Source organism: Echiichthys vipera, assembly GCF_963691815.1.
Source record: "Echiichthys vipera genome assembly, chromosome: 5".
Lineage (NCBI taxonomy): Eukaryota > Metazoa > Chordata > Actinopteri > Perciformes > Trachinidae > Echiichthys > Echiichthys vipera.
Window position 1 is genome coordinate 19,170,971 of NC_139830.1, and position 12,733 is coordinate 19,183,703.

Sequence of the window (12,733 nt, forward strand, 5' to 3'; positions counted from 1 at the left end):
AAACAAAATGTCCCAATAACAAGTTTGTAGGAACCTTTTACTCGCGGGAGGCTAAAACTCTACAAACACAACTGTCTCATCCAGCCTTGATCTAATTCTGCCCAGTAGGGCATGTCTTAGTGCCACAGACTGCAACATGCCGCACATGATGACATCATTATCCTGGGGCAAACAGCCAATGAGAACCCACAGGGGGGCAGTCAATCTCGGGTCATTGCAATAACACTGGCCAATCAGCACAATCCAAAAGGCCTGTAACCACGGTGATTAGCCTGGGTTCAAAAATGTGTATGTGGGGCAGATGCCCCGTGTGTTGGTTCCATATGCACTTGTGTACATAGCCTGGTCTGCTGCATTAATCCTATACTGTGGGTGGGTGTATGCATGAAGGGGCACAGGGTTGTTATCACTGGACACTGAGGTGAACTCACATACAATAATGAGCTGTTGTCCTAGTTCTGTAACATATGGCTCATGCATTCATAATGTGATTCATACATGTATTACATGTAGCTTCCTGTTTGTTGCTCACTTTTTTCCCCCCTCTTAGCTGTTGTAACTTACAGCTATGGTAATTACAGTCGTTAGGTCTCCTCTGTATTGTTCTCGGAGAGGATGGATGAGGAGACGTGTGGGTGGCATTGAAGGGTGGGTGTGGGGGGGAGTGCAGAGGAGAGGAGGGGAGGCAAAGCCAGCGCACAAACAGCACTGCTGAGTAGAAGAAGTACAATGGGCTGTGAGTCAGAGGAAAAAGAGGAGAGAGGAGCGAGAGAGAAAGATAGGTATGTCGAGAAAAGGCCAGTGTGTGGAGGGCTTTTTGAAGACTGAGCTCAGGAATGAGTGATTGTTCTTTCTGTTTTATGGCTTTAATGTTCATATCTGGCTGGGTAGGAATAAAGCAGGTGACTCATGATGCACAGAGGAGAGTGGGGGGCGCTACTCAACCGAGACTCAACATTAAAATGTATAGGGTCCGTACCATGCTTATTTTCAGGTTCATACTTGTATTTTGGGTTTCTGCTAGAAGATGTTTACATGCTTTAATGTTGAAAAAACACATTATTTTGCTCATACTGTCTGTTTAAATATATATGTATTCACCCCCTGTCTCTTGAAGTCCCCCCTCTCAAGAAATAATCTGGTCGGTGATGGAGGATTAATGTAACGCTACTGCAGTGGCCTGTGGTTTGAGTGCTTCTATGCTTCCACAGTACTCATATAACAACTATACCTGCTTTTATATAATCAAAAAAGACATGGAAATGTGTGACCTTTAAACAAAATACAACTGTGCATTTCTGTTGCTGGAATACATTTGTATGTAAGTGTATAAGTGTTTCTCTCCAACAAAGTTGTTTGACCTTTTGTCTCTCTAGCTTCCCAATTCAAATATTTATTTATTAATTTATTTTCACCACACCATGATCACGATACAGAATTATTTGACCCCTGCATTCCTGACTCCCATGACTACACACACTGTTGTTAACCCTATTGTCTGTGACTGAATTATCTGAATTATATGGTACACTGCTTTGCACATCCAGCAAGAAAATACATACCACAGTCATCCAAGCTATTCTTACACACAGCTCGGACTTCAACATCTTTCCCATCTTCTGCGTGTTCAGCTCTCCTCTCACATGTTAGCTAACACAGATTCAGTTTGATCTATCAGATAAACAAATTCTTAGCTGACCACTGGTCCATCCTGATTAGATATAATCTTCTTTAATTAAGAGCTTCACTGATGTAGTTGCATTGTTTAATTATGTGATTAAGGGTGATATCTCAAGGTGTACAACCTTGCAGGTCGTTGTGCTTTTGAGACTCTCCAACTCTGAGATTTCTGCCTCTAGAGTGAAACAATGGAGATCAATGGGATTTGATTTGTGGCGCTCACAGCAATGGGAAATTACATGAAAAAATTCAATAACAAACTGTCTGTCTGACCTATTTCTGAGAAAAATGCACCTGTTAACATTACAGTACATGTAAATATCTAAATTAAATCAGAGCATTGTGTACAAGAAAATACCTAAAACAAGTTTGTTTTTTTAAGCAAGTATCTTAACCTGAAGAATTTAAAACCATCAACACATTATGTATCTTAAATAAGATTTCAAAACTTAACACTTTTAGTAAAATGCTACAGAAGTGTCTCTCCAGTGGGGCCTGATACTATTAATGCAAATACACACAAAAGCAGAGAACACTTTAGGTTAAACCCTGCTGGTTAAGCAGCTCAAATACAAAAGAATAGGCTAAGGCAGTAATCCTTGGCACTTGGTATAACAAGACATTCTTTTCTCCTCGTAATATATAAACTACTTGTAGGCTATAAGCAATATTAAAGCTTTTTTTTTCAAGCATTTCCTAATTTATTTCAACAAGGGCTAACAATTCATATATTTTCTTACTATTCACTTCAGGATCAACTTAATGAACCTAGAGTTATCAGTCTGAGCATCTGCGGAAGTAGGAAACGCTGGACTGCATTTAAAATCTATTCATAGAGGGTCAACAGGGTAGCTAGTCAGTAGAAAGCTGAGATGACTCATTTGAAGATAGCAGGTTAGATATAGTATGTAGATAATATACCTTTGTATGTCTTAAATTGATTTTTGAGTTAGTGGGAGGGATGCAAAGGGTTCACAATGGTAGCTTTTTCCTCTACTCATTGTCTTTTTCCCCAGAAACATAACTCCGCCAGAAAAACTGGTTCATCCGCTCTGGCCACATTGGTTTAACTTCCGCTTTTCGGAGCAGCTCAGACCTCTAATAAACTTTAACTAAAAAAAAAAATCCATGACAGTGTAGAAAATGATGCCATTAAAGCCCACATGTCAACACATTCTCACCACCAACGCTCCACAAGCAACGACACATGCTTTAAAAAGACATTTAGATTCTACAGAGCAATCCATTTGAAAGAAATGTACTTTTTATTTCCATTTTCATTTTCACAGCAATCAGAAACCCCCTATGAGAGAAATGGTTTTTCAGGACCCTTTCTGTTCTATTGATTACATTAGTTTTGTTTTTCCTGTCAGGTTGACCTGTCACTTCGCTGCTCCAAAGTGCATTGAGAGAATAGCCCATACAGACAAAGAAAGCTAATGTTCTTGTCTAATCAGTCTTTGATGTGTGGAGGAATAAAGACAGCTATTTGAGAAGCTGGAGGTGCAAGCTCTCAGTCTGTTAGTGCACAGCAGGCCTGCTCGGTAGCATGGACTTAAAAGTTATCCTTGTTTTAATGGTTCACTGGAGCTGATACTAATGGTTGCTCCTTACATTTTCAACCATTTTTCCTCTGACTTCCTTTTTTTCATTGTTCTACTCCACTGATTCCTGCAGAGCCAGTTTGTTTTTCTGCCCTGCTGACAAAGAATCAGGGTCAGGGTCAGTAACAGAACAGCAGGGAAGATTCACTGTCTCGCTCAAGAACTCTTCATCAGGGGGGATGGCCTCTGGCTAAGGGGGCCTGAATTTGGGCCTTCCGGTCAGTGGTGACTGTCTTGTCTGACGGCAAAGGAGACATCTAATTTTATTTCTCTTCACCAAACAACATGAGGAAACATATAACCCTAAACAATACAACAGGATAGGCTGCTGCACTTCCTCTATAGACCATAATGAGGATTGTCACACCACATGCGGTCTATATGATGAAGGCTAGCATGAACATATTGTTGACATCATGTCAACATTGACATTTAATGGATTATTATTATGATAAGGTTGTAAATTCGAATGTTCCTGGTAAATGCAGTAGTAATTGTGATTCTGGTTACACATCTCATCATTTAAACACATTGTCTGGATGATGTTTAACCTAAAAAAAACTTTAAAGTCTACCATTTAGGCATTAACTGACGGTTATGTAAATATTTGACTGCAATCATAGAGAACAAAACGTATGATCAGTGCATAAATATTGCACTTAAGTCAAACATATAACATAGGCTGCTTTGTAGAATGACGTTCAACCCCCTATAGTCCCATCTGTGCTTTCATATGGGTAGTAGTAAACGTGACAGTTGCTACCCCTAGCGGTCAAACAGGGGACATACAGGCGCGTAAGAGCCATGCGGTGGGCATTATCCAGCAGGGGTTGTAGCCCCAACCCACAACCCCCTCTTGCATTATCCATACAACATATGCTACAGTATGTCCGCCTGCTTAGTTATTTGCAGTATATTGTAAAAGTTGGCATCTAATCTGGACTTTCCGCGTGAGCGTTCATGTGTGTCTTATGTTTTAGAAAGAACAAAATAAAAGAGAGTTATGTGTGGATTTAATGAGAAAATGCCTTTGAGTCACTTTATTTTGCAATCTCAACTTTTCAGTGATGCATGAATTAACCACAGCCTCAAGTTACACAACATGTTTTTATTGGAGCGGTAATGAAAAACTATGAAATCCTTCCAGATCATCAATTTACTTTTTTTTATTTTTTATAAAAAAGCATCTGCAAATATCTCCAAAACAAAAAAAGAGAAAGGGGATATTGTATGGATATAGACCTGCTATATGAGAGGGCTTTAAATGATCAGTCGGAATGGGGTTATCATTATAAGACATATAGACCAATCATCTGTATTGACATCAGCTGGGAATACAGTGCGGCTTGTCTGTTGCAGCTACGCCACAAAACACACGATGGCGCACAACAATAACCGGTGAATTTAGCACATGCCGACCAACGTGAATGCAGCATTTGTGCAGGTGTGTTCAAAACTTTTAAAAACTTTTTGAATTGACTTTTCCAAACCTACCTGCACAAGTGTTTTTTTTATTTTTTTTTTTTTTTTGGGGGGGGGTCTACATAACATTTTATTATAATACGAAGTAGACAACACCAACCCGTTCATTTTGTTTAAATCCCATTACGCAGCTTTATTGAAAAACGAAAATGATGAAAAAATGCCTTACATCCACTTAAACAATTACCACGGTCTCCTAGTAGCCTATACACGAGGTGAGTTCCTGAGAATTTGGGAGTGTTGCTCTTTCCCTCTCACTTCTGTTCACCTCCCCCTGCTCCTCCTGCTCATAGAAACTCTGCAGCTCAGTCAGCAGCACTTCACACGCGCTCCCTGTCGCGCACACGAGTTTCCAGTCGATCACACGCATCGGCTCCAACTTTGGTTTCACAAACTTAATTCGGTTTCGATGCCATACTGGATTAAGCCCATCTGACTGCTTTGTTTCGGACAAAGCAGCATTGTTTTACGACAGCGCAGGTACGATGACCGCGTTCAGCAGCAGATCGACTGATTAGAGGTGAGTAATAAATACTGAAAAACGGTTTTCACATACATTTGAATCAGAACCTCTCTGTTGTGCGGTGAATAAATTAAGCATAACTGTTTATGTAGCGACGTTAGTAAAGAAGAACCATATACAATTGTATTTTAAGTGATAAAGGAGATAAAAACAATACGTGGTATCTAAACTCACTGTTACCCCAGATCATTGTTTCTCTTTTGGAATATTTCAGTGATTGCTCACAGCTAACAATATCCTGTCAGCTTTGTGTTTGTAATAAGGGCATTTCACCACACTGAACATATACAAAAGGATTATCAGCTGCCTTCACTGGCTTGGCTTCTCTTTTGTGCTTTGACTCATGTTTTTTCTCAAGTTTAGCTGCCAGTGTATCTGCACTGGCTCCCTGTTAATGAATAAACTTTGGGAAGTTGGACACTCCACTAAGCTCCTCTTTTTGTGTTTACCCTTAGGGCAGAGGTCTTTGTCTACCCGACTGCAGTGTTTGCACTGTGACCTCTAGGTTTGGACACAGATAGTGAAGAGGACACAGACAATCTAGCACCATGGATATCGGCAATGATGTGGATCTGTCCAATAAGAACATCACCCCATTGTGGAAACGCCGTACGGACAATTGTAAAAAAAAACAGGACTTGAGCAACTCCAAACCGCGACCCGTCAGTTACCACATAAGTGGGGTCATGACCACAGACTTCCCTGTGGAGGACAACGCGAGTTCCTTCACCTTGAGCCAACCTGCTGAGAGGCTGGTGGTTGCACCCCCGAGCTGGGGCAAGAACACCGTGGTATTGAAGCACATTCTGCACAAACCCTCCAGGAAAACCCGAGTTGTCCGAAGCATCAGCATTGGGCACTTCTCCAACGGACTCTTCTCCCTGTCTAAATTTAGGACGGAGGATAGCAGGTCCGCCTCACTGGACAATAGAGTGTGTAATAGAGACTGTGACAGGGGGAAAACCAGTAATGGAATGACAGCATGGCAGGAAAAGTGTCTCCAGGACCCCCAGAAACACACGTCTAGTCAGTTCAGCTCACAGGAAGATCAGATAGCATTTGGGGTGAGTTCACCCTCATCTGGCGCTGATTCTCTTTATTCCTCTCCCGTCCTGTCTCCACACACAACTAACAACAACAACAGCTACAACCACCATGAACTCTCGTCCCTTTCGTCCACATCCAGCCCCTCTCCCCCAGCCCGGCGTACCCCCACCCCCTCCCACAGTTCCACCTCCAGCATCCCCTCCCTCTCTTCCCTTACCTCCTCAGACCCCCCGACACCCCGCTCCCCATCACCAGCAGACAGAGGACAAACACTCCTTAGACCGTCCTCATTCTTGTCTGCCTCCTCACAGGACACCAGGCATGCCTCTTCTTCTTCCTCAATCTACTCCAACTCACCCTCTCCTTCACTTTCCCCATCTATCTCTCCCTCTCCCTCCATCATCCTCAGCACCCACAGCCCTGCTGCCCTGAAGATGGGCACCCAGCAGCTCATTCCCAAAGGTTTAGCGTCCGATATTCGGCAGACCAAGGCCCCTCCCTGTGAGACGCAAGGCCAAGGTTTGGCAGGGCTTCTGGGATTGGATCATTCCAAGCGAGCGGTGAAAGCCCTCAGCATGGTAGAAACAGGAACCTTCTTTTCTACAGGAGGGGGCCACGGTGAAGGGACAGATGGGGAAAGTGAGAGCCCGGGGACATTAAGAAGAGGCTTGAGGAGTACGTCTTATAGGAGGGCCGTTGTAAGCGGAGTAGACTTGGAGGTCCCATCAGAAGATCCCAAGGCCCTTCGGTTGTCCCAGTCTGTCATCAAATGGCTAGATGAGGATAAGCCAGCTTTAACAGTCAGCCCAACAAGTCCTGGCATTGTAAGCCTCACTAGCCCTGAAACTGCCAAGCCTGCGAGCCCTGGGACACCCAAGCTTGCCAGCCCTGGGACACCCAAACTTGCCAGCCCTGGGACACCCAAACTTGCCAGCCCTGGGACACCCAAACTTGCCAGCCCTGGGACACCCAAACTTGCCATGCCTGGGATAGCCAAACCTGCCAGCCCCAGGATTTTAAAACCTGCTAGCCCTGGGACAGAAAAGCCTACCATCACTGGGAAAAACAAGGTGGGTGCACTCAAGAAACAAACACTGGTGTTCTTTAAGAAAAACAATTCTGAAATCTCCAAGATAAAAAAAAAATGGGAGCAGGAGATATTTGTACAAATGCACAAATATCAGATATCGGCCCGATATTGACTCAAATAGAACTAGCCAATCTATTCAATTCCTTATAATTGTTTATCTGTGTATAACAAATAATAATCCAGTTTATGTTTATGTATGCATTTATTTTATAGACAAGTGTGATTTGTTTAACAAAATACAAACAAGAGTGTTTTTCCACACTATCCCAGAATGATAAGGCAGTGTAGCATGTGCAATGCAAGACTAATTAACACATTAAAAACTGATCCCAGTCACTTACACACAGTGACAAGCATACAGCTTATAAATTAAACACTGGTATTGGATCAGTACTCCGAGCTGACTTATTGATATTGTGTTGGTGTTGTGACTGATAAAGTTGGATCAGTGAATCCCTAATTTGGAGGTTAACATTAAAAGCTTTTCATAGCGTTTTCATGAAATAATTAAAGACAAGAGTACATTTAACCTTAATGTGGTTAAGGTCTTTTATGCATGTTTGGGTTGCCTTTCTGTTACTTACATTCGACTGGCTCTATGAAACAAGTTTTAGAGAAATCATTGCCAAAAGAAATCAATTTTCGCTTCCATCTGCAAAGCAAATCCCTGTTGCTGACCTATTCATGCACACGTACAGCTCTATAAATACCCTGTGAACTTTGCCATTTGCTGTAACGGATTGATATTCCTTGACTCAGTTAATCATAATCCATCTAATTGATTTGCGCACAAAGATTGCTTCATTGCTTAAACTTTTCATTATCGGGGTGAAGTCCAAATTGTAAAATAACAGCACAGGCCGAGTATTGTGGGACACACTTAGCAGCAGCAGTTCAGACAAGGCCCTACAAGGAAACAATTAATGTTGTTGTTGGGAGACATGACGTAATTTGACACCATGCCCACACGTACACACTTGCATACACAACAGCACTGTAATAAGACAGGAGTCAATGAGTCAATGAAGGAGGTCACCAGGCAGGGCACAGGCAGGTCATGGACAGGTGACAGAGATACAGAGGCCTGTTTTGTTCTAAAGTTTGTGTCTGTGTGTGTGCTTGCTCGGTCCCTCAGAGTTTTTTGAAGTCATCACAATTGTTGCTGTTTTCTTTCAGAGTCTAGATAAAAAGAAAGTTCTGACCTCTCAGCGGACTTTTGACAGTGAGGGTGAGAAACACACTTCATTTTACTCCTTTAGCGCCTGTTCTTTTTGCCTTTCTTACTCTCTCAACCAAACAACCCCCCCCCCCCTTTTTTAAAAAAAACAAAACTTCAACATGATGGCTTTTTCCCCTCAAAAATGAATTGTGTGTTTCAGAGGAGGAGCTTTACCAGAACTACCAGGAGAAGGCCTTACATAATGATTCCGATGAGGATGCAGATTCCAGAGAACCCAAACCTGATAACGGCATCGTCGTGCAGTATAGACCTATACGCACCTCCTGGAGCCAGCTCAGTGTGGTCAGACATAAAACACACACACACACACACACACACACACACACACACACACACACACACACACACACACACACACACACACACACACACACACACACACACACACGCACACTTACATTCTTCTTATATCTTGCTCACTCTTTCTCTACATCCCATACACTGAGAAGCATCCACTCAGTGTGCTGTTGCTTGGAATGCTAGTGCTCTGAAGAATGCTGTCATATCCAGTTTGGCCACAGTCCATACCCACCCTCCCACTCTTTGTGTCTTCCTCTGCACCTCACTTTGTTTATCAGGGAGCGCAGGAGCATTCCTTCTAGGACTCTGGTGGGCAGAGAGGCAGACAGTCAGCCAGACCCACAGGAAGTCTTGCAAGCACTCCTGGGCCTAATGCCAGTGTGTTGGAAAACTCTACAAACTCGTCAGACTGCAAATATGCTTAAAATGTTGCCTCAACAGAGAAGTGTGGTGGCTCTGCATTACGCAATGTAGTTAGGGATTGGAATGGGGGGGATAGAGGAATACAGAAGAGGGGAATTGGTTAATTTAGTTTTCTCCTTAGGCATTCTTATCTGTTTGTTTACTTGTTGAGGGAGAGTGCGGGAGCGAATATAGGCGAGGGCATAGATGGAAGCAATTAAGATTAGTTCTGAAATTGCTGAGCAGAGAATGATTTTCAATCAGACTCAAATAACTGGGAAATTGGACTCAAAGTAGAGAACATTCAGTATATGCCTTTTTTATTATTGTGTATTTAGCAAGACACAAGGGTGAAATTGAGTCAGACATTACCAAGCTGACCAGGGCTCTGTTCCCCCCACACAGCTGCATAGCAGCTGTAGATTTGTTACTGTGAATGTGCCCGGCCCGACAGTACACGATGTAACGGTGTAGGATTCTCCCTCAGATTGGGTAGGCGATGCTGGCATGATACTTTCATTGTCCTGGTGTGTCAAGGAATACATTTAGTTCTTGTTAAGCCTAGGACCAGATATACAAGTTGTCATTGTGTGAGTCTCGCACTCAGCTCCTCCCTTCTCGTACTGTCCTTCTGGCATCTTTTGCCATTTAGAGTTTGATGAAATGTCACATCCCAGAATTTTCCCATTTCAGCACCTGTAGTTTCAGAAGGTGGATCTTCCCCGGAGCTATGTCCTCTTCCCATGGTGCTCAAGTTACCTGATGTTTTGTATGTTTTACTTTGATTATCATTCAGAAATGACACATGGATTCAGGCTTTGAAAAAAATAAGTTTTAATTAGTTTTTGAATAATGAGACGTTATCTATTTTGTTTCAGTCACACCCAGTGAAACTGCAAAATGGAGTGAAGTTCACTTGGCATGACAGGGCGCTAGCACACTAAAATCTTACAGACTTATATACTGGCTGAAATTGCTGATATGGTGTTGAAGGTTTGGCAGTAGGGAAAGTGAGAGCAAGAGAAATAATAAAACTGATGTATGTGTGAAAGGAGTACAAAGACAAAAAAACACAAGAGTTGTTTGGTCTACTGCAGGTTTGTTTGTTCTCAGTGTTTGTTGAGTGCTGCAGGGCGGATACCTGCAGGAGCAGTATCACTTCCTTGTGCCTTGACACAAAAACAGGATGAGAAGCTAGCGGAAGTAGCAAAAGATGAGCTCTTGGGATTGCTGCCTACACGTCTGACCTAGAAAAGTGTAATGTGAATGTTCCCCAGGTCATATGGGTTATATCTGGTGAGACATGAGACAGAAGCATGGTTTTTATTGAACCGTACCTTCAGTCTGACAGAGCCAAAGGCTGATTAATTCAAAAGCATGCCACACCCAGTTCATTCCAAAAGATCGCTTTGTTTGGCCAAATTACATTTTACCTTTTTAGAGATTTTTTGATTACAACAAATTTCCCTTTTGCTTGCACATCTTTCTTGAGAAGTAAAAGAGAAAATCTTTTTTTTCCCGCCTTTTCCTACAACAACATCATTGGCTCTCCATTCAATGTGGTATGTAAAGTGCCCCTCTCTTTGTGTGTGAGGACAACTGACACACACACACACACACACACACACACACACACACACACACACACACACACACACACACACACACACACACACACACACACACACACACCGGTGCTACAAATGCAAAGTACCTATGCCCTTAAAATAATCCAGAGTAGTCAATCAAGTGTGACTTTGTATTTGAAATCTTTTCATTGTTTTAAAATAATTATTTTGAAATAATTCAAGTGTTTTTTGTGTTCTGTTTAGGTCATGAAAAGTGGTCTTTCTGACCGGATGAGTCAAGAGGAGCGCAAAAGACAAGAGGTAGGAATCATATTTTTGCCCTTTCTGTTTAGTTGCCAAGAGTTACAAAGCACTGTGGGGAGCATTGGCTGTCCATTGGTCTCTGTAAACTCCAGACCAATAAAAAAACCGTTATAGGACCACGGCAGGGAACATGCATCACAGACTATTGTATATTTAAAGCAGATCCTTTGTAAAGGGGAGAAGGGAGATCTATGTCCCAATAAATAATTACCAAAAACGGACATTAAATTGATTGACAGATTGGTGCTTAGATCATGACTGTAGAGCATAAGTATGTCAAGCATGTTCCTGAACGAGCCCGGTGAGAGAGCAGTGAGTGAGTCAGGACCTGGTGGGTCAGGCATGCAAAGTCACTAATGGTTGTAATACACTGACTTTTGTGAAAGGAAAAACACAACCATGAGTCTTCAGTCTCTCCCTCCTCACTGTTTTGTTCTCTTTCTCTCTCCTGCCTCTTCAATAGGCCATTTTTGAGATGATCTCCTCGGAGCATTCTTACCTCCACAGTCTGGAGATCCTGATCCGCATGTTCAAGAACTCTGCAGAGCTCAGCGAGGCCATGACCAAGACTGAACACCACCACCTCTTCTCTAACATCACCGATGTCTGTGAGGCTAGCAAAAAGTAAGTGTTACGTGTATCTTTTTAAAGAACTTTTTTGGTGTAGAGGAGTTATGATAAGTGTTGGTTCTTACATGCTGATTGTTATTTTTAGGCTGCTCTTACGTGTTCCCTAAATGTCTAACAGTGCTTGTGGTTTCAGGGTTTGGCTAATGAGCTGGATAATTTTCTTATTTAACAACACTTAAGTTGCGTGCGTGCATGCGTGCGTGCGTGCGTGCGTGCGTGCGTGCGTGCGTGCGTGCGTGCGTGCGTGCGTGTGTGCGTGCGTGCATGCGCAGTCACATGTTGAGAGGCAAATTAAGTGAAAGAACTAAAGAACAATTTATATTTTTTATAGGTGAGTATATGAGAAATGCAACGGCCAAAATGAGGCCCCTGAGTTTACCTGTTCATCATGATTTATAGTGCACTTGTGTGGACTGTTTAATAACATTCATGGCCAGGTAACCATTACCTTCCAAGGATCCTATAAACTGATGGAAACACTCATGCATGAGAGGCTATGAAAGTTGAGACTGATGAAAATTGTGCTGCTTCAGCAATTACTGTGTTGTACAGGGCTCTATTATTTCTACACAATTGACAGCTTAAAGCACTGACACATACAAAACTAACAAAGAACATAAGGTCTCAAAAGGTATACTTTTTATGAGATTACTATTCAGTATGATAATGGCCTCAAGTGTTAACTATGATATATTTGTTAAATGTGTTATTCTCAGTTCATTATGATAACTGAGAGCTGGTCACTGTTCACTAGGGCTTGATATTGGTACTGTTCTCTACCATTTAATGTATTGCCTGAACTAATCTAGTAGAAAATAGTATGAAAACGTGCCCAAATCTTGA

General features: G+C 42.3%; 1 protein-coding gene across 2 annotated transcripts in view; it reads left to right on the forward strand.

Moving 5' to 3' along the window:
- Nucleotides 1-5,100: 5,100 nt before the first annotated feature.
- LOC310946725 (rho guanine nucleotide exchange factor 26-like) overlaps nt 5,101-12,733 on the forward strand; it is a 28,375-nt gene continuing 20,742 nt past the window's right edge. Inside the window, exons 1-6 of one of the 2 annotated variants that reach the window (XM_083913272.1) lie at nt 5,101-5,286; nt 5,745-7,406; nt 8,603-8,654; nt 8,806-8,948; nt 11,201-11,257; nt 11,724-11,884. In XM_083913272.1, coding sequence (XP_083769398.1) covers nt 5,838-7,406; nt 8,603-8,654; nt 8,806-8,948; nt 11,201-11,257; nt 11,724-11,884 — 1,982 coding nt within the window. In that variant the 5' untranslated portion in view covers nt 5,101-5,286; nt 5,745-5,837. The remainder of the gene's footprint in view (nt 5,287-5,744; nt 7,407-8,602; nt 8,655-8,805; nt 8,949-11,200; nt 11,258-11,723; nt 11,885-12,733) is intronic. The other variant, XM_083913273.1, reaches the window with a different exon arrangement.